The following is a 21,265-nucleotide window of genomic DNA, read 5'->3' on the forward strand; positions in this document are numbered from 1 at the left end:
CACCGCCAAACGTACCCCATCAATCCTCCGTGTCATCATTACCACAGTCTCTCCCATTGCCAAAGTAAGCTGTGACACACAGACGTGAAAATGATGCATGGATTTTTCCGGACAGGAAACGCCGGCTGAGGAGACACCCTGCATTCTCTCATCTCCACAGCCATTTTTCATTCGGCTTCCCCCTGTCATGTCTCCCCATGACTCTATAGACATCAACATACCACAAAAAAGTCGGCTTCCCGTTGTGTTCTTCTTGGTATGGTCCTAATCTCACGCTTGTGCTTGTGTCACCAGCTACGGGCGGCATTCCTCTGCAGGGAGGACTCGATGTTGGTCAACACAAATAATAGTGAGAAAACTCTAAAACCATCCATCCTTTCATTTCTTCTGTCTATATTTATACTGTACATCGATTTGGGTGGAACGGTTAACCAGGCTCCTCCACCGTCTGGAGGACATTCACATCTAAAGATACTGCACAGTCTAACAACTCCTGCAGTATGAAAGCAGAGTTTTTATACATTTAAAGAGTTCGTTAACTTAAAAATCAAGCATAGTATAAGTTCTGGCAGCTCACGTGAGTCAAGCTTGATCCTCTAGTAATATGAAGTCTATCACAGCATTCCTATATAAGGTCTATTCAGTATTATTCAGCAGCTTTATCGCGTGCTCAGGAGCAAATTATCCTCCTCCCTCCCCAACTCCTCCTTTCATCACTTGGCCCTTTAATAATATAATATTAGAAACACTGATCTAGAGATAAAGACATATCTTTAGCCAAGTATTCACAAAATTCATCTCATTACCTTGTACGCAGTTAGATCTGATCAAATGCATTATTTCTTTCCTAAAATGTTGTTTCTACACCTGAGGTAAGTGTATGAGTTGTATTATCAACATTTCTGCCATACCGTCATTGATTTGACATAGTCATCTCTTAATAACATTACTCTCAACTGTAATATCGAAACAAGCATCTCCTGTGAAGCAGCTTTTAATTTATTGCTGTGAAGCTGCTTTGAAACAAAGGTATGAAGTGCTATATAAATTAATGTGACTTGACTAGTGACCAGTCAATAACCTACAGTATATATAAAAACAAAACAAAAAACAATACTACTTAAGAAAGGGACAAAGCTAAATATATAGAAACTAATTGCAATATAATTTAATGACCTGATGGCATATAGAAGAATGAACAACCTTAAGCAATAGCTGGATGATTATGCAATAAAACAATAGTACAATCAACTATTAGCCCAGAATAGGAAAGTCATTTTAGAAGCAGAGTAAGTTTCCTTCATTTTATATAGTATACTATACAGATTTTTCCAGACATCCACAAAAAAGAAAATCCAGTATAACTCCACTTGATATCATTTGTAATGTAATCAGAACCAAGTTTTATTACCATGGCTGCATGTGCATTATGAAGTGACATTAAAAACAATGATTTAACATTTTGTCACGCTACACTGCTACTGCTACAAGAAGAAGTAGCTCATTAGTGGAAAAGCTCCACAGTTTTATAAACAACTGAGCCAGTTAAATGTGCTTAAGTCTTGCCGAATCAAATTTTTAATCTAATGCAGTGACATTTAGATGATTTTATTTATGTGAGTAAAGTGTTAAGATTTCAGGCTTGGTCTCAAAACTGGCTTCGGATGGATTGATAGACTATAGGTCAACATGCACAACAGGTTCAGATGGAGGTGTAAATGAATATGTGTCACAGCTCGCTAGCCAAAGTTTTCCCAGCGGAGCACTTTGGGCCTTCTGCGGGCAGTCAGAGAGGCACGGCGCAACCTCAGAAATCACATATGTGGGTTTCTTACCATTTGTCTCTTTTGTTCCGATTCAGTCAGTGGTGATTTAGGGAAAAATGGGCATGCTGTGATGTTTTAAGAGGGATGGTTGTGCGGTCAGAGCTCCAGACAGCGGATGTGGACTTACATCTTAGATTAGAAAGTTACTGAAGCTCAGACCTGCTGCTGCTCCCTACTGACAATAACAGAGTGACTGCTCACTAGCATCCCAGCATGTGTGCATTTGTGGTGTGCTGGTGTCCCAACCAGGTGCTTGTACCACAAAGCCAGTTTAGTTTGCTAGCCACACATCATTCACACATCCCAAATAACTGTGAGTACCAGGACATTTCTGATTTAGTCACTCCCCGTCTCTAAAGCACGGCACAGTGTGTCCAAACTTTTGGTCTACTGTATATATAGTTTATATATACAGTACAGACCAAATATATACAGATATATATAATATATATATAAATTATATATACAGTGCAGACCAAAAGTTTGGACACACCTTCTCATTCAAAGAGTTTTCTTTATTTTCATGACTATGAAAATTGTAGATTCACACTGAAGGCATCAAAACTATGAAGTAACACATGTGGAATTATATATGGAATTATATACATAACAAAAAAGTGTGAAACAACTGAAAATATGTCATATTCTAGGTTCTTCAAAGCAGCCACCTTTTGCTTTGATTACTGCTTTGCACACTCTTGGCTTTCTCTTGATGAGCTTCAAGAGGTAGTCACCTGAAATGGTCTTCCAACAGTCTTGAAGGAGTTCCCCGAGAGATGCTTAGCACTTGTTGGCCCTTTTGCCTTCTGTCTGCGGTCCAGCTCACCCCTAAACCATCTCGATTGGGTTCAGGTCCGGTGACTGTGGAGGCCAGGTCATCTGGCGCAGCACCCCATCACTCTCCTTCTTGGTCAAATAGCCCTTGATGCCTTCAGTGTGACTCTACAATTTTCATAGTCATGAAAATAAAGAAAACTCTTTGAATGAGAAGGTGTGTCCAAACTTTTGGTCTGTACTGTATGTATATTTAGATGTAATCTAAAAATAGTAGTAGTAATTATATTAAGGTTTTGATTTAATATTATGTTAATACAAACTTTTAAACTTTTTATTTATTAAAAATCCTACATTTTGGAACGATATAAATCTGCACAAACATTAACACATCAGGTAGGTTTAGATGTTATTTTTCTGTTTTCTTTTCAACAGTTCTCTCAAGCTTCTGTGGCAACAGTGGTGTTTCTTCTTGCTGGGTAAATGTTATTAAACTCTTCATAATTTTATAGATGATGTGTTTTTTTCACTTTCATAATGATTTTATCAGTGTTCATTGTTCAATGATCTCAACATGATCTCAGAGGTCATTTGGGCTTACTCTATCAAGAAAGGGAATTGCAATGTCTATATTGTTTCACGTTATGGATATTCCATTTTGTTTTGCTTGAAATGTTATGAACAGCCGCTATGCTTATTCTTTTCCATTTGCCTTTCTGCTCCTACCCTGAGATGCCCATCTCGAGGTAATTACAGAGTACGCCAGCTCCACCGTGGATCTAGCCTCATAAAGATCACTCTAAATTGAAATGTAGACACATGCATTTTCTGTAAAGCTATTTTGAAACAATGTGTATTATGAAAAGCGCTATTAAACATTTTTCAGTTGAATTCAATATTGTCTTGTGCCGATGGTAATCGAGGTGATCCCAAGGGATCTGTCTCTGGGCCACATCTACATTCGGGGCTGTAGAGGTATTATCAAATGGCCATTGCAGTGGCTGTGAAGGACTATGGGAGCCAATGCAGTGTTGACAGATCCGGGCGATTATGGTCGTGCTTCCTGGTTCTAGTAATAACTCTAGCTAAGTGTTGTTTTTGGCAGTTTTAGTTTTAGTCACATTCATACTGTTTTTAGTCTTGTCAAGTTTCAGTCAACTAAAAGTCTGAGCATTTTAGTCTTATTTTAGTCAGAATTATCCATGATATTTTCATTAAGTTTTAGTCAATGAAAGCTAATGACATTTAAATTGTATTTTAGTTTATTTTTAGTAATGCAGTTCTATTTAACCCAGTCAATATAGTATAAGTACCTAGTAAAGACGAAACCAAAATGATCTTTTAGCCAAAAGGTAATCTTTTTATATTATTGGTACCTTATAGACTCAAGAATACAATACATCCAATCCAGACACGGAAGATGCTCTGATTTGAATTTACAACATTTGTTTTACCAACCAAACATGTTAGAAGTGTTATTATACTTATTATTATTCATCAACATTGCATTATACATTTAATTATAGTCATTGTTACATGACCAGCATTAATGTTGCGTCTCTTCTTGTTTTCGTCAGGTGATAAAGGTTCGTTGACGATGATATTTAGTCATAATTTTAGTTGACGAAAGCAACACTACTCTCGCTGCTGCATTTTGGACTAGCTGGAGTTTGTTTAGTTAAACGTGCAGAGCAACCTCTAAATAAAGCATGACAATAAATCTAACCTTGAGATCATGAACGTATGAATTAATGTTTCTGCATTTGACTTTGAGAGCATAGGTCGTAATTTAGATATATTTTTGAGATGGAAAAATGCAATTTTATAAATGCTAGAAACATGGTTTTCAAAGGAAAGATTGCGATCAAATAATATGACAGCAAATAAAATAATAAAAAATAACCTAGGTTTCTAACTGATCACAAAGAATTAACAGAGCAGCCATCAAGTGTTAGACAGTGTTTTCGTTTATTAAATGCAGAGGTTTCTGGTCCTATAATTAACACCTCTGTTTTTTCAGAATTTAGCAGTAAGAAATTACTCGTCATCCAGTTTTTTATATCGACTATGCAATCCATTAGTTTTTCAAATTGGTGTGTTTCACCGGGCTGCAAAGAAATATAGAGCTGAGTATCATCAGCATAACAGTGAAAGCTAACACCATGTTTAAACCCTGGTAGGAAAATCTGACAGGAAGGACAAAATGTCAGGACACCGGCATGATGAGACAAAACCTGTGTTTCTGTAGCTCAATTGGTAGAGCATTGTCGTTTGAAAAAAACGACAAACAACAAGCACTACACTGCTCAAAACTCGCTTTTGAAACAGTGACAAATTCTTTGAATGTAAAAATGTACATACAGGCTGTGAGTCAGAGGCGCCAGGCTGTCCTTGAAAAGTTGTAACTGAGGAATGGCCAGCGGGCTGAGTGAGCGGCAGCTGGTGGGTTCGACAAAGGTGACGACCCCGGGCTGGACTCCGCTTTGTCCACCGTGAAAGCCGATCCGGTAATTCACAGCGTAAAGTTGATGTATTTCCTCTGCGACCAGCATGGATCGTCCTCTTTTGGAAGGCCAACAAAGTAGTTTTGCTTTTACAATGAAACACACAGCGACTTCACATCATAGGAGCAGCAGCAACAGCGAGAATCAAAGTTACGCCTCCTTTCTTTGCATGAACATTTGGGTGGTGTTGTGCAAATCTTCCCACATTGTGACATAGAGATGTGGGGGCGTGTTAGAATGAGCCAATTTAGGTAGGAGTGGTTGACTCATATTTTATAAAGAATATCTCTTTGGATTTGAGACTTGATCTGCAGCTTTACAGATCTTCTTCATGCACCAAGAGCTTGTAACACTCCAAAGAGAAAGGAAAAATTTTTAATTGCATCATATGACCCCTTTAAATATTGTGGTACTAACCACACCAAACACAACAGTGGCCAAAAGGTTTTTTTTTTTTAATGACCCCATATTTAACTTAAACCATCAAAATACAAGGGGGAAAAAACACTGATGAATGTTGAATATTTATGATCAGAAATCCTGATGTGTGGGGGGAACCCCGAGGACAAATGTGCGTACAGTCTGAAGATTATCATGTGAAACTAAACAATATCCAATCGGAGAGCGAGATGGCAGAAGACAGAAGCATAACAAACACAGACATCGCAATTTCTTCCTGCCTATCGTCCGCCATGTTTATTCTTAAGTCTCAAGAGATTTTGCGAGATTGATGTCCACAGTTGGGACAGAAGGCTGAAAATCTGTTGGTGTGTGGTGTGCCGTCTTTATCACATTGCGGCATACCACACACTATAGGTGCAAAATTAGTTTTTTTTTTTGTCCTCGTGTTTTTTGTTTCTCAAATTATTAAAATCTTTAAGTGTGTACCCAGAATTAGATTAGACAAAAATGTGGAGTGCACTGCTCCTGGAGAGCCTCCATCCAGAAGAGTTTAAAGGCAGGGTAGGTAAAAAATGTATAAAAAACTTTTTTTCCAAATTTGTTTAAACTTTATTTATATATTTTAATACATAATTAAAATGTAAGTACTCTGAAAAAGAAAGTATAAAAATCGAGTGTCTGTAGACCTCTCACGACTGTTTTAAAGACAGCTCATTATTTCCATTCACTCCACCCCCTCCCTTCTGGGCTCCTTCCAAAGCCTCTACTACGGCTCGCTAAGTAATGTTATGTTAGCTATATTACGCAGCTACGTGTGCTAATGACACATGCTTCATGAAAAAATAAACAAAAAAATATGTATGATCAAAATACAAAAAGAAAGATTTACCTGTCCAGCAGAAATAAAGCCATCAAGGAGTCACTTTTCAGCCCCTTGAGTTCCCTCAGTTCTCGCCATCGCTGGAAAGCCACGCTGATATTAACTCACGTTTTATTTCTTTGTTTATCCAAAGACTTTTTGTTCATTGCCTTTTCTTGTACTGTTACTGTCTTCCTTTTTTTGCCTGGTTTGCCTTCACTAACTGCATAGGCCGGTACTGTGAATTTTGCTTGCTGTTTCTCTGCCATTGTTTTGGTATTCCTAGGATCCGTGCCTCTTGAATTCCTCAAATCAAACGTGCGCGCGCAAGTGGGCAGGTCATGTGTGGCAAAAGGGTGGTTGCCATGGTTGCGAGAGAGTGACAGTCGCCTAAGCCAATCCTACGTTTCGTCCCTATTGGAAATAATGAGCTGTGTTTAATACAGATTAAACGGTCTAGAGTCACTCGATTTTTATACTCTTTTTATCAGAGTACTTACATTTTAATTATGCATTGATATATATAGAAAGTTTAAACAAATTTGGAAGAAAGTTGTTTATAAATGTATTACCTACCCTGCCTTTAACTCTAACTCTAATCAAAAACATCCAAACCAACTAATGTAAGATAAATATCCAGGATTAATTGAAAATATCAGGCAGGTGCATTGGAACAAGGTTGGAAGTGAAGTTTGCAGGAAGGTGTGCCGCAGGAGCATGGTTGGCTACGATGATCCTATAGGGCAGTGTTTCCTAGGCTGCATTCTGCTTTGCTTTTAGACACACTTTCATGTACTTCCCTAACCACTTGCGAATCCCCACCACTATTTTGAAGCTCTTTCCACTTTGTGAAGTGGATAAGGGAAGTTTAAATGGACAGAACCTCGACCCCTCGAATTTGACTGAGGGCAAGTCTACTTCATATGTACACTTCAGGCAGCTCCATATACCACAGTCCAACATGATTGTGACATCCCACAAGATCATGTTTAATTTACACCTTAACTCTATGATGTATGAATTATTTTAAAACAGCCCATACCTATATACATATAGAATGCTGCATCAAATAAATTCATAATGGAAAAAATTTAAATAAGAAATCAACTCCGTGGCTAATTCCAAGTTATAAAGGGCGTAAGACTTTCCAAATCAGCCCACTAAAAGGGTTTACTAGTAGTGGGCACTTGTGCAACATAATCAATGACGTATAACAGGACGACAGAAAGTTAGCAAGGGAAGGGCATAAAAAAACCCAAGTGCCTATTGAGGCAAACCAACAACAAAATTTGATGTCTCATGTGACCCATCATTTCTAGGTCTTGAGATCTCTACTAATGAGCTAATTAGTTGAATCAGGTGTTTGAAAATTTGTACTAGTGGTGTGGCTCCAGGAACAAGTTTGGGAAACACTGCTTTATGGGGACTGTTATTGCACGTGGAAAGCTTTGCCTCATGGGGATAGACATATGCTGGCCAAATAATGCTCACTTTATCTCAGTAACTCATTATTTTACCCTTTTGCTTGTGCATGATGTTGCATGATCCACAGCTTTGTCAGTATAAGTCCTGAATAGCTGCCGTATTGATCAGAACATAACAAACAAAGAGTACTGCTCACACCTTTCTTTACATAAATAATAATAACATTTATTATAACATTTACAAGAAGTTAAAAGAATAGTTCACTCAAAATGAAAATTCTGTCATCATTTAGTCACATATACTTATGTTGTTTCAAACCTGGATGACTTTTTTTCTCAACTTTTCTCCTTTTCAAGGAGAAAGTCATGCAAGTTTGGTTGTCATACATGAGAGTGAATGACCCCTTTAGGATTACAAATGCTTAACTGAATGATGCTTAAAAGTGCTAGAGTGTACAATACTAATTAATACATAAACATATTTCCACACAGACAACGTATTTGAGAGGAAAGGAGAGAATCATCATTTAACATGCAAACATATCCATCCTGATTTAGGGTTAGCCAAAATCAGTGGTTTTGAATTCTGGCCCTGACGCATATTCAGGTTATCAGTTCACAAGGAAAGAGAGTGTGCCAAATCAGGGAGACATACAAAATGGCTTAAACTTTAATGGGCTATTTTAATTTTTTTTATTATTATTATTATTATTATAAAGGGATAATTCATTAGGATGTTAAGGTCTTATATTTTTTCTGATTTATTATACACTACTCCATGCAGCAGAAACTTTGTTCTTATATGAGGTATTATAATCTTGGATATGTATTATAAGATAATGTTTGAATGCTGATGCAATCTGTAGCTGTTTATTGTTGTATACCATTTAAAATGGATTATGCTTCATGATTTTGTGTCATCAAATTCTCAAAAGATATGAAAGAGTTTTGTCCAAATCCTGGAAGCACTTCAACACACAATCCATACAATTTTATATATTTATTTAAATAAAAAAGTACAGTGACATTTAATGTATTATTTCCAATCAGAAATCAAGTACATTAGTGTGGAATACATACAGAATAAATGGTGTTTGGGCCTATGCAGCCCTGTCCATTGGTTTTTTTAATGCATTTAATGCATTTTTAATACAAATGACATGAAAGGGACACAGACAAACACAAACATTGTTCTCTGTATGCTGATTTTTTCTTCTTTCTTCCTTTCTTGTAGTAGCAGATGTCTGTATCAACAGTAACAATGAATTACAGTAACATACACACACACACACACACACACACACACACACACACAAACTGAACTTTAAGTTAAAGGCAAATTAAAATAGGCTAAGCAAAGACAGAAGAAGTATGATTTATTTTATTTGTAAAAAATAATTGCATTTGTTTTGCATACGCAAAATGGAAAACCATGTTCATGCTCAATTTCCAAGGTGGACCTATTGCATGATGTAGCATTATTATTATTAATATACCTTATTTGAGTGATTTGTAAAATGCATTTGGTAATATATAGGTTTTATAGAGTTTTTTATTGTTCACACACACACACACACACACAAAACAGATATAAGTCCATGTGAACCCTTTTGTGTTTCAGAGAATCAGTTCTTGCTTCCTTTGAGACAGAGCTGGACTGTCAATCAGAGACCTGTCATTCAATCTTGATACGTTCTTCTTTCTATATGGAAATTGCTCATTCTGTATTTAAATATATTTTCACAACAATTCTGTACATATATATAATTCATGCTGACACATGGTAACAACGAGCAGAAAAAAAATATACAATAATACAATGTATTAAATGTTTCTCAGTACACATTCCCAAAATGTAAATTAAAACATAGGATTTTAGTCTGCTATTTAAATTTACATTCGGTTATATAGTCTACTATATATATATACATATATAAATAAAAGCACATACCTTTCAACGAAACAGATTTAAGAAAATAATGTAAACACAAACTGGTACATATTTTCACCTTTTGTAAACCTTTTATATATTATCACGCATATATTATCATCTTAGTGAAGCGTTTTTGTGTATCCCTTTTTCAATTCTGTCGTTCTTTATGCTTAATTCATCACGCGCTGAGAGGGGTCTCGAGTAAAGCTGATCCAAACTCTTCTTTTTCTCGTTTTTCTTCATTCTTACCGTTGTGTTGAGAAATCCGCCTTGTGACTGTTTCATGTTTATCTGTTCCAGATCTGAAGGTACCGCACAACAAATTCGAATCCTTCAAAATATCGAACATTTCTTTCTCTGCTTCTTCTTCTCTCGGTTTCCGAGTATAGCTCCAGGGCCATAGAGGGTCCGCCTTTCGGAGCGCCTTGAAACTCCCCCTTATCTGTTTTCATCATCTAACCATGGACGCCTTGAAACCGCAGACCCAGTTATTTATTTTTTTCCAGATAGCCCAATGCGGACTGGCGAGCAGCCAATCAGAGTCTTGTTTACACTCGGTGAGTGACAATACGCTGGCAACGTGCCAACCAATCAAATCCCCCTCCTTTTTTTGTTCATAAACCCACATAAGGGCTGCTAGCGTTAAATAAATTAACGCAAAATATAACTTTCAGTGCAGCTGCAATCATTTATACACTTAAGGTAGCCTATATATGGATCTGTCGCACTTATAAATCGATTTTTGTAGGCTCTTTATTATTATTATTATTTTACTTCAAATAGTTTGTTTTCATTTGTCACGTGTATTGATTTATGCTTATTCTTAAAGAAAATACTTTAAATACATACCTGTTTGACGTTGTTAAAAACAGCGGCTACAGAGTAACTGGCTCCAGGTCGGAATCCTGTGCTAGTTTGTAAAGGAATATTTAAGGTTTTAAGACATTGTAACCAGTCTTTAGTATTTTGCTTGAATTTGCCGCTCGCCTCATTGCTCTCGCTCTCCACGTCTGATTCCTATTGGTTAATGATTTCGACCAATCAGAAGATGGAATATCCCGGGCGAGCGACGCCAGCTCATTATCCTCAATGAATCTGACCAATGAGCGCGTGTGTTTACTCGGCCGGAGTTGAGAGGCTCGATCGGCGCCGGACAAGAGGATCGCCGTGTGGAGACTCGATTCGCGACTTCTGTGGCCTATAGACGCCTGATAGCGGCGAACGACAGCTGCTTCCATCGTATGAGGGGAACTAGGACTGAACCACTGAAATATGCTTTTTAAAATAAGTGACATCATTGCTCTGAATATTTTTCTTGATTTCTAATTACAATTATTATTATTTATTGTTATGCAAGGATATAACACACCAGTAAGTAATTCATTTATTTGTTTTATGTCATGGTTGTGTCGCCTTATGTCGAATAAAATATTCAAAGACCTTGTTAATAATGTTAACTACCGAGACAACAAACAATTATGGTTCAGCATCCACAAGGGAAATGTAAAACATATGCCTAAATGTAACATAATTAATAAATATATGCACTTAATCACCGTGCTACAGGCCGCATTTATTCACTTCATTTAAAAATTCTAATTTATATTTCTAAGGCGTTTGTTTGATATGTAATTTTGCAAAATGAATATTTCTCAGTTTAAGCCAGTACGGCCCTGTTAAGTTTACAACTCAAATTACAAGTAATATTTTCATGTATTCTGTAATCACGCAAATATATATTTATATTGCGCTTTTCTGCTCAATATTTAATATATATATATATATATATATATATATATATATATATATATATATATATATATATATTGTTCAATTAGAATTATTTTATCAAAAGATACTGCATCTCATTCTCTGATTAGAAACATGACAAGGAAAAAATAAAAATTAAACATGTCTCATCCAGATTTCCAGTTGTCCTTTATTATAAGATTCAAATCGGTGTTTTTCTTCGCTGATCAATGCTGATCTGTAATGATCGATTCTGATTTATTTCGGATCGGCGCGAGAGAGGCGCGTTCTCCAGCAGAATAACACTACCGACAGATAGGCTATAAAAATAATGTGAATGGCGTTGTGAGTTTCTGTCCTCGATGAACACAAGATACCCAAACGAGTTATACTTTTTGCTCACTTTTACATAGAAAGACAGGTTTTCGAGCATTTTACATTGTGCATTGTCATGCAAGAGACAAAAACAACTGCTTATTTGCATCAAAGATTATGCAAAATTGTAACAACATTCACGATTCGGCTGTCGATACAAAGCATTTAAGTATACAATTGCATGCAAAAGCTAAGTTTTAAACAAAGCATGCAATGAGTGATTGAATGTTGTGTGCTGTGTTGTGAAATGGACGGCTGTTGTGGAGAGGGCTGGAGCTGCACGGTAATGGCTGACGGAGAGCAGCAGTCCTCACACGGAGACAAAAGCTGCTTGCTGAAAGGCCACCTTGGTTTGTATGCATGGCCTGCAACAGCAGAAAACACTGAATTTATATCAGTTGTATCTTTTCTGAAAATGCTGCAATTTACAGTAGCCTAGTCTGCGCATTTCAATTAAGGAGCCCATTTAAATAATTCTTTTATTGTGTGACATTTGTGCAATTTTCTTCAAATCTCTACAAGAAAGAGAGAGAGCGAGCACAAAAGGCTTGTTGAAGGGAACAGATAAAACAAACGAATATCAGTAGGCTGGAACTCGACACTACATATTGTGTGTTAGGTTCTGTTAGATTTAATTGCTCCACATAAAAGCTAAAACAGGGCAACCAGATGAAAGGAAATTGCAGTTGTTTACATACGCACACACACTAACACACACACACACACACACACACACACACCTGTCATTCGGTGTATTCTGATAAAAACTAAAAATGAGTTAAATTGTATTACTGTTAGCAAATCGTAGGCTATTTACAGTTTATATGTTGTTGCTTTTTTATCATAATGGTTTGGTATAACTTGCTAATTAATAAAGTGAACCGATGCCATGTTTATTGATGCATGCATCTCACGATAGCAATGTAAAACAAAATTGACATTATATAAAATATGATAGGCTTATATAAAATATCACAATATTTTTTTAATATTAATTCCTCATACGCATCTAATCAATGTCATCGTTGTTGTTTTTTTCATTGGCATGCACACCATGCACGTGTCTTAAAAACGATGTGATTTATTTAGTCAGATTTTACTAATGTGTAAATGATTTCTAACAATACAAACAATCAACAGACGGAACTGAAGTAGGCTAGACATCGATATTCTGGAAACAATATAGCTGTCACTTGTCATGCTCAGCGTTGGCTTGTCGTTTGTTTGTCATCATATATGTGCATGTCTGCAATTATAAAACATGAAGTTAAGATCTTAATTTAAAACATAATTGTTCTCTGTTCTGGAAAAGGTGTGCATTATCACGTAGCCTATCGATGCACTAAGGATCGGTCTCTGTTAGGCCTATTTAATCACTGCTATCTATGGACTTTTCACATGATTTCAATGGACGTCTGAAAAACTAATGCAGCTCTTATCTAAGGGAATGCACAGCATCAAAATTATATTAGTTTATATTGCAATTTTCTTTTATGCGACGCATACAGAGCGCATGAAGCAGATGTACGTTATCTGTGGTGGTGTGCCATACCGAGATTATAACATCTCTTCTTTCTTTCTTTCTTTGTAGAAAAGATGATTGAGGACTTCAACCTGAGCAGGAGAGGCGCGCTTTCCACTGAAGCAAACACAGACGGATTACAGTACATCGGTTTCATCTGATTTCCGCTCGATTTTGGATTATATCGGCTGTTTTCTTTGGAATGGAGGGTCGTGATTTCTCCGCTCCAGCACATCTCCTTTCAGAGCGGGCCACTCTAGTGCATCGCGCCGCCTCTCGCATCTCCTCCTCCGGCCACGGCTCTGTGCAACATGCGCCTCATTTTCCAGCCGGGAAATATTATCCATCTCACTTACCGATGGCGGCGCATTCAGGTTTGTTGCGTCTTCTTTGATTCGCTGGCATTTCAGTGGAAGCTCAACAAAGAGGTTACACACTGTTTCAGAGAATAGTCAATGTTCATGTTTATATCAGATCTGTTTTGATTAGGCTATTGCTTATTCATGTTTAGGATTTTCTATAGGCTGCTCTGAAAAACCTATAACGTCACATCAAATAACCCACATTAGCAATTCAAGAACCACTTACACCGAAATCTGGTTACATGATGTTTATTTATTTATTTTTTATTATTTTTATTTTGCTTATTTCAGGTGCTACAATAAGGTAGCTAGATAGGCCTATATTACTTTTTATATATCCTTGCTGATTAAGTCCAGACTTAAGGCTTAAATCCTTGTGTCTACATGAACCGAACTGTGTAGGTGTAAATGTGATTTTGATAAATATCAGATGAGCACATCTCGGTTTAATATGAATTGTGACGGTTATTGGGCATATAGCTAACAGCTAATGTTTTCTGTAAGGCAGTGTATAAAGTGCCCTTCAAATTACTGTTTAAGAACATATTAAAACAATGAACGTTTTGAATACCAGAATGCACGTGATATCTTTTAAACATAGCCTATTATTATTATAATTTTTTTGTTGTGTGTGTGTGTGTGTGTGTGTGCATTTGTAGAGATTTATTATTTGATGTACCGATGGTACATTTTAATGTTTAATGCTTAAATTCAAACTTTCCAATAATTTTAGCACACTACAGTATTGGAGTGTTAGTGTAGGAATGAGCAATTGGATTTATTCTGATGCATTTCCTTAATACTTTGCACCATTCTTGAAGAAACAGCCACATGATCCATTTTACATTGTTCATCAAAAAGGCAATACTTCGGTAATTCACCATCCATAGACAATAACAAATCTAAATCAGTTATATGAAAAACATACATGTTTGCACCACTGAGGCCTTAATGTTCCAAGTCACATAAATATTGCCTTCAGTGTCTTGCATTTAGATGATTTTGGGAACAAAAGGAAATATATTATATATTATAAAAGATTATGATTTTACAATTATTTAGAACAAGTATAATGCTACAGATTTAGCTTGCTTAAAAAAAGAAATGCTGATACCTGTCTTGTTACTTCTGAATCAACTATATGATAAATATGTACAATAAGGCATTGTTTCGGAAGTTTCCATGTACACTTACATTTAAATGAATGAGTATTTAGGCTAATGTTAGCTAAAGGGTGCAGGTGTGCTGTTAACGTGATATGACAATGTCTTTTGGTCGTACACTCACAGCTTGCCCCATCATGCAGCCGTGCCCTTAACTGTCATCACTGTTCAATGATTGAGACAGGTGAGGTATTGTATCTAGAGATAAAATTAGCTGAGCTCAGAGTTTTATAGCTTTGTCTGGAACATTACCGTCTCAACCATGTCTCCTGCGTGATTCATGTGGTGACATTCAACCTGTGTGTTATTACTACACCACCACCGCTACACCTTCATTCTAGAGGAGGATGACAGAGGGCAACTTTGCATTGTCTAAGGTTGATGAAAGGCACTGTTTTAACACTGTTGTTAGTAGCTAGCAGGACAAGTAAAAGAGGATGCACATTAGTGATAGAATCATATATATTTGAGATTTTGAAATCGTCGGCTGACAACTGCTATTTTGCATTGGGCATTTTTAGCTTTTCATATTTTATAGAGATTTTGATTAAATATTGTATAACATATGTGTATAAAATATGTAAAGACATCAGCCATTAAAGGCAAAATGTGCTGAGCATTCCTTCTTTCTGCCAAGTTGAGCCGATTGGGATGCCCATACAAAACAATGCTTTGATAGCTCCACCCCAAAATGAAAATTTTGTCATTAATCACTTACCCCCATGTCATTCCAAACCCGTATAAGCTTCATTTGTCTTCGGAATGCAATTTAAGATATTTTGGATGAAAACCGGAAGGTTTGTGACTGTCCCATAGACTGCCAACTAAGTTACACATTGAAAGAAAACAGTGCATCCTTGTGGTGCGGCTAAACACAGAAGAGCGTAGTTTGAGTGATGTGGAGAGACACAGAGGAGACAGATGACAAAGGAATTGTTGAATGAAGTCATTATTTTTGTTTTCTTCGCTTACAAACAGTATTCTCTTCGCTTAAAAACAAAACAAAAAAACAAGCTATATAACGTTATGGTTGAAACACTGATGGCAGATGAACTATTCTGACGATGCTTTTTATACTTTTCTGGACCTTGACAGTGTAACTTGGCCGTCTATGGGACAGTCACAAGCCTCCCGGTGTTCATCCAAAATATCTTAAATTGTGTTCTGAAGATGAACAAAGCTTTTACGGGTGTGGAACGACATGGGGGTTAGTGATTAATGTCAAAATTTTATTTTGAACAGTGTAATCAACCTATTATTGTGCAGAGTGCGCATATTCTGCAAAAAATAAAAAGTTCCAAAGTAGTCTACCGCTAATGTATATGTAACTAAACAATACCATTATTTATTTAATTAACTCTAACACACAATAGTCAAGAAATCCAAGCTGGATGGTCACCAAACCAGTTTTTTTTCTCTTTAAGCGAACGGACCAGGCAATAGCGTCCCACAGGCGTGAAGGGGGTGTTAGCTGCTTTAGTGGATTCTCTCTATCCCTCCAGGGACTGTCTTCCTCACGGCTTCACATCAATTCTTTACAAAGAACATGAATATTTCAGGGAATTGATGTACAAATGCATTCAGATGCAGGTTGGGATCCAGGCACAGTGAAAGACCTTCTGTGGTGTCTTTCAGTGGCTTTATTATTCAGCTGCTTTTGGACTCGGAGGCTTGTAGAGACAACACTCTCTTTTTCTTTGAAACAGCGATGTTCCTCAAAGACTTATGAAATGTGGCCTCATTTGGCGAAAGCACTCAATTTCCCTTCTCCTCTATCAGTTCTTTCAGTTGTACCTTTTGGTTTGATGCTTATGCTGGGATTGAATTGCACTTTTGTGCTAATCTATGGGAAATTTTTGTGGTATATCAATAGCACCTTACCTGTTACAGGAGAAGACATCAAATTAATCTCAACTGAGTGTTAAAAACGTGACATTGTCATGGTTTCATCTTTGGAATCCTGGGCATTTGAAACTGAGATGTTCCTGATTATCGCTGCTATACGTTTTACTGTTGTCCATTCTTAGGGTTATGGCTTTGTCATAGACCTACATTAAAGGAGAGGCCATAGAATATCATAAAAACTTTAATGTATCACGGTTAAAAAAAGAGGTTTTCCAAAGTGATGCCATTAAAGAACCATTTGGGGCTCCGCAAAGAATCTTTTTTTTGTTAGTGTGAAATTTTTTTTAATAATCAAAATAATCTTATTCCATCATAAAGAAATAAGAAATCCATAGATGTTTACATTTCTTCATGGAACCATCAATGCCAATAAAGAACTGTATGTTGAAGAGTCTAGACGGTTTTGTCTTGAGCCAATAAGCGAACAACATAGCAACGCACTGTTTTTGTTTTCTAAGAAAATCTAAAAAATCTAGCTAATTCTACTCTTTGTGTGGCTTAATTTGAACTGTTTAAACACAATAATGACTGGTTTGTGGAGTTGTTTCACAGATCCTTTCTAGAAAAATCAATAAATAATAATTTTAAAGCATTATCATGTGTAAGCATATTGTTATTGAGACTTGATGTTATATTAAACATTTGGTCTCCATTTCCTCCAAACCCTTGATTCTTCTGTTCTTCTTACCACGTCTTGTCTGGGGGGGGTTCAGTTTGCTTCCTTCCTGCAACCCCCCACACCACACACACATACACGCACACGCACACACGCACACACACACACACACACACACACACACACACACACACACACACACACACACACACACACACACACACACACACACAGACCAGGACCATTGTTTCTGATCACAGCTTTGTGAGTGTTTTACAGCATGTTGCTCAAAGATAAAAGCACTCCCTCCCTCCTCTTTTATTGTCTTGGAGGGGCAGAACGTCCCTGTCTGTCCCCTCATTCTTATATCCTGTCTGGATATCCCAGCAACCCTGCTCTGTTTACAGGTTAACCCTACTGACTCCTGCTTACCCTTGTGTTTTACTTTCCAGAGGGGAATACATAACTGTACTGGGAGATTTTATTAAAGGGCTGATTGCATGAATGTCTCTGAAGAGGGGGTTTGGGGATGTTAAGGCAGGCACACAGGTGTTTAGTGCTGTTCTGTAAGCATGTCTGGTGTTTACGGCAGACCTGATGAATGGGTTTGTTGGGAGGCAAGCCATTAAGTCTCTCTCACATCCAAAACAATCTGAGAGATAGCAGTTTTAGGGCCCACGTCAAGGGCTCCACTGATATTGTTAGAAATTGTTTCTATTCTTATCCCGCATGCTTTAAAAAACATGACATCAAAATGTGTTACCTGCTCTCTGTGTTAACAATTCATTAGTGCACATTAATAAAAAAAAGGATTTATCAAAATATATAATAACTTGATTTGCCTCTACAATACCGCTCTTCTCCAAACACTGTGCTTCAAATCTGCGATATAACATCAACTTTTCACAATCCAATCATGTGGTGCACAAGTGTTTTGATGTTTTGTTTGTGTGTATTTGGTAAGGACATGACTAGAGAGGAGATTATTCAGAGATTCTCATGGCTCTTCTATAGAAAATCCAACCTAGCTGAAACCAGCTCCCCGACTTACTTCACCCAAAAATGAAAATTTGATGTTTATCTGCTTAGCTCCAGGGCATCCAAGATATTGGTGACTTTGTTTCTTCAGTAGAACACAAACAGAGATTTTGAACTCAAACCGTTGCAGTCTGTCAGTCATATAATGGAAGCGAATGGGAGTCGCGGCTTTGAGAGTCATAAAAACATACACAAACAAAACCAAATTAAACCCTGCGGCTTGTGACGATACATTGATGTGTAAAGACACAAAACAATCGGTCTGTGGAAGAAAATGAACAGTGTTTATATAATTTTCTGATTCACCGCAATGTCCGAACTGTCCTGAGCGCGTTCTCAACAGCCGGTGCGTGACGCGTCTTCTTCTTACTTTACGGTGGATCGCAGATTTATAAGTGCATTACTATCTCGCAAGTGGACCATTGACAATTTATCTAAATTAGGAGATTATAATGTGTGTTTGACTTAGCTAAATTGACAAAATGCCCCTTTGACGACATTTTGGGACATTATCATTTGAAAAATTACAAAAATAATAATATAATAGGACTAAACACTCTAAAAATATATGAAAATGTGGCACCAGTGTGTTGTATTTTCATGTTTAGTTTGTTCATATTTAGTATATTTAGCATGGCACTGTGCCACACAGCCGCTGCAACCTCTATCACATTTTCAAACCCTGCAACGTATTTTACACTTCAGCAGAGGAAGCTCACACTTCCCTTAACTTACAGCAGCTTTCGAAGAATAAGCCATTAAACAAGACAAGCTAAAAAGATGTTTAGTGGACCTGCACGCCCGCTCCGTCTGTCTTTCTCTCATCAGGCGGCCTCATGCGCTTGTGCTGCATGTGACAGCTGTTAGACATTATTAACATCTCAAGCAGAAAATCCAGATTATTTGTTTTTAATTTCAATGTTATTATTTTAATCTTTCTGGAAAAAAAAGAGCAGAGAAAAGCATGTTGTGTTTTGTATGGAGGTGGATATTATGGGTCTGTGTGTTAAGGGGTGTTTACTGACCTCAATCATGTGTCTGCCTCACGATGAACCTCTGAGTGCTGTCATATTCTTTACAATAATCTCCCTTAACAGTAGTTCATGCATGAACTTACAATGAACACGACATTTGTAACAGTATTTATTAATCTTTGTTGATGCAACTGCTAGCTCAGGTCCATTAAATAATGCATTAGAAAATGTCGAAATTACCATTAACTAAGATTAATACATATTTTAGAAGTATTTTAAATTGATGAAAACTAATTAAGTTAACTAATGTTAACAAATACAACCTTATTGTAAAGTGTTACCATTTTGGTATTTAAAAACAGAAATAGTTTACTATAAATTTTATAACTTAAAAAGTGTATAAATCACTCATATGACTGGTTATGTTTGGCTTTGATTGGTTCATGAGATAAATCCCGCCTCTTGTGTTCATGTGCGTTTCATGTTCAGAAATCAGTCTGAATGAACAGTATAAGGGCATTTATTGGAAGACTAATTTAAAAAAGTAAGTAAACAACTCACACACTTAATCACTTTATGTCAAAATTAGACTTAAAATGGTCTGAATACTTGATCTGTGGGAGTTTTTAGTGAGTAATCAGCTGTTTTTAATGCGAACTTTGATGACTGATGATCTGAAAAATTATAGTGAAAAGTTGACTATTAAAAATAATAGCTGAATGTTAATTCAAAATAAAATATATTGAATAAAGTATATTGTTACTACCTTAAGTTATTATTTGGAATAAATTTTAAAATGCTCAAAAGCACTTGATGAGATTCACACTTCGCCTTAATAAATAGAAAATTGATTACATTGTTGATGTAAAAATATAAAATAGAATTGTTTATTTCTGATAGTGTATGTTATGGTTATTCAACCAGAAAATGGGACTTGAACATTAATTTACATTTGATTAAAAAAGGAAAAAAAAAGAAAGAAAATAAACTTTATACAACTTTGCCTCCTCATTTCAGAACACCACGACACAACACTGAGAGGTAGATTACCTCAAAAATGTAAAAAATAAATACATAAATATAATAATAAAAAAATATCCTTAGTTTGTATAAGCAAACAAAAACGTCTTGACAGGTTCACGCAACACAACCTATATTGTCCCATTGAATTGTGTATTTTTATATGTAAAGTATTTGTATTTGAATGAGAATTTGTCTGTCACTAATCGGTTGTGTGTGTCATCAGAGCGACAGACTTCACTGATACACTGTACTGACTAAGAGTTAAATATACATGCTGCATTCTTTTGAAGAAAGTGTCGGCCCTATTGTGCAAAAACAAAGATTAGCATCAGGAATTCCAGTCTGAACGCAGCTGCTTGTGTCTCAAACGCACAGCGACTTGTTGCACTCGGAGTGAGTGTGTACGTAGAATGCAGTGTCATTGATTGTCACAGACACCTTGTTTGAAAAAAAAAAAATAGAAATAAAATAATGTTTTTGTAACTTATGCATTTAAGATAAGAATCTGGCTCAAAGCTTTTTAAAGCAAGGACCCTACATTTGTGGAATGCTTATAATCATATTGAGAAATCATTTTATACTTAATCACCTGAGATTAATACTGATGAGTACGAAAGAATAATCATGCAAGTACAACTGCTGTATGATGCATTAATGACCAGAATGCTTGTGTAAAACTGTCGATGTACTGTACATTGTTGTAAATCATTCATATCCATTTATAAGTGCAGAAAATATTTATACTGTACATAGTATACATACTTTATACTACAGAAATAGTAATATGCGTATCCTTTGTCCTCAGTGTGCCCTATA

At 36.5% G+C, this 21,265-nt stretch overlaps 1 protein-coding gene across 2 annotated transcripts in view; it reads left to right on the forward strand.

Moving 5' to 3' along the window:
- Positions 1–10,586: 10,586 nt before the first annotated feature.
- LOC132148783 (BAH and coiled-coil domain-containing protein 1-like) overlaps positions 10,587–21,265 on the forward strand; it is an 89,496-nt gene continuing 78,817 nt past the window's right edge. The window contains exons 1-2 of one of the 2 annotated variants that reach the window (XM_059557489.1): positions 10,587–11,093; positions 13,438–13,742. In XM_059557489.1, coding sequence (XP_059413472.1) covers positions 13,571–13,742 — 172 coding nt within the window. In that variant the 5' untranslated portion in view covers positions 10,587–11,093; positions 13,438–13,570. The remainder of the gene's footprint in view (positions 11,094–13,437; positions 13,743–21,265) is intronic. The other variant, XM_059557488.1, reaches the window with a different exon arrangement.

This window comes from Carassius carassius, chromosome 9, assembly GCF_963082965.1.
Source record: "Carassius carassius chromosome 9, fCarCar2.1, whole genome shotgun sequence".
In the NCBI taxonomy this organism is placed as follows: domain Eukaryota; kingdom Metazoa; phylum Chordata; class Actinopteri; order Cypriniformes; family Cyprinidae; genus Carassius; species Carassius carassius.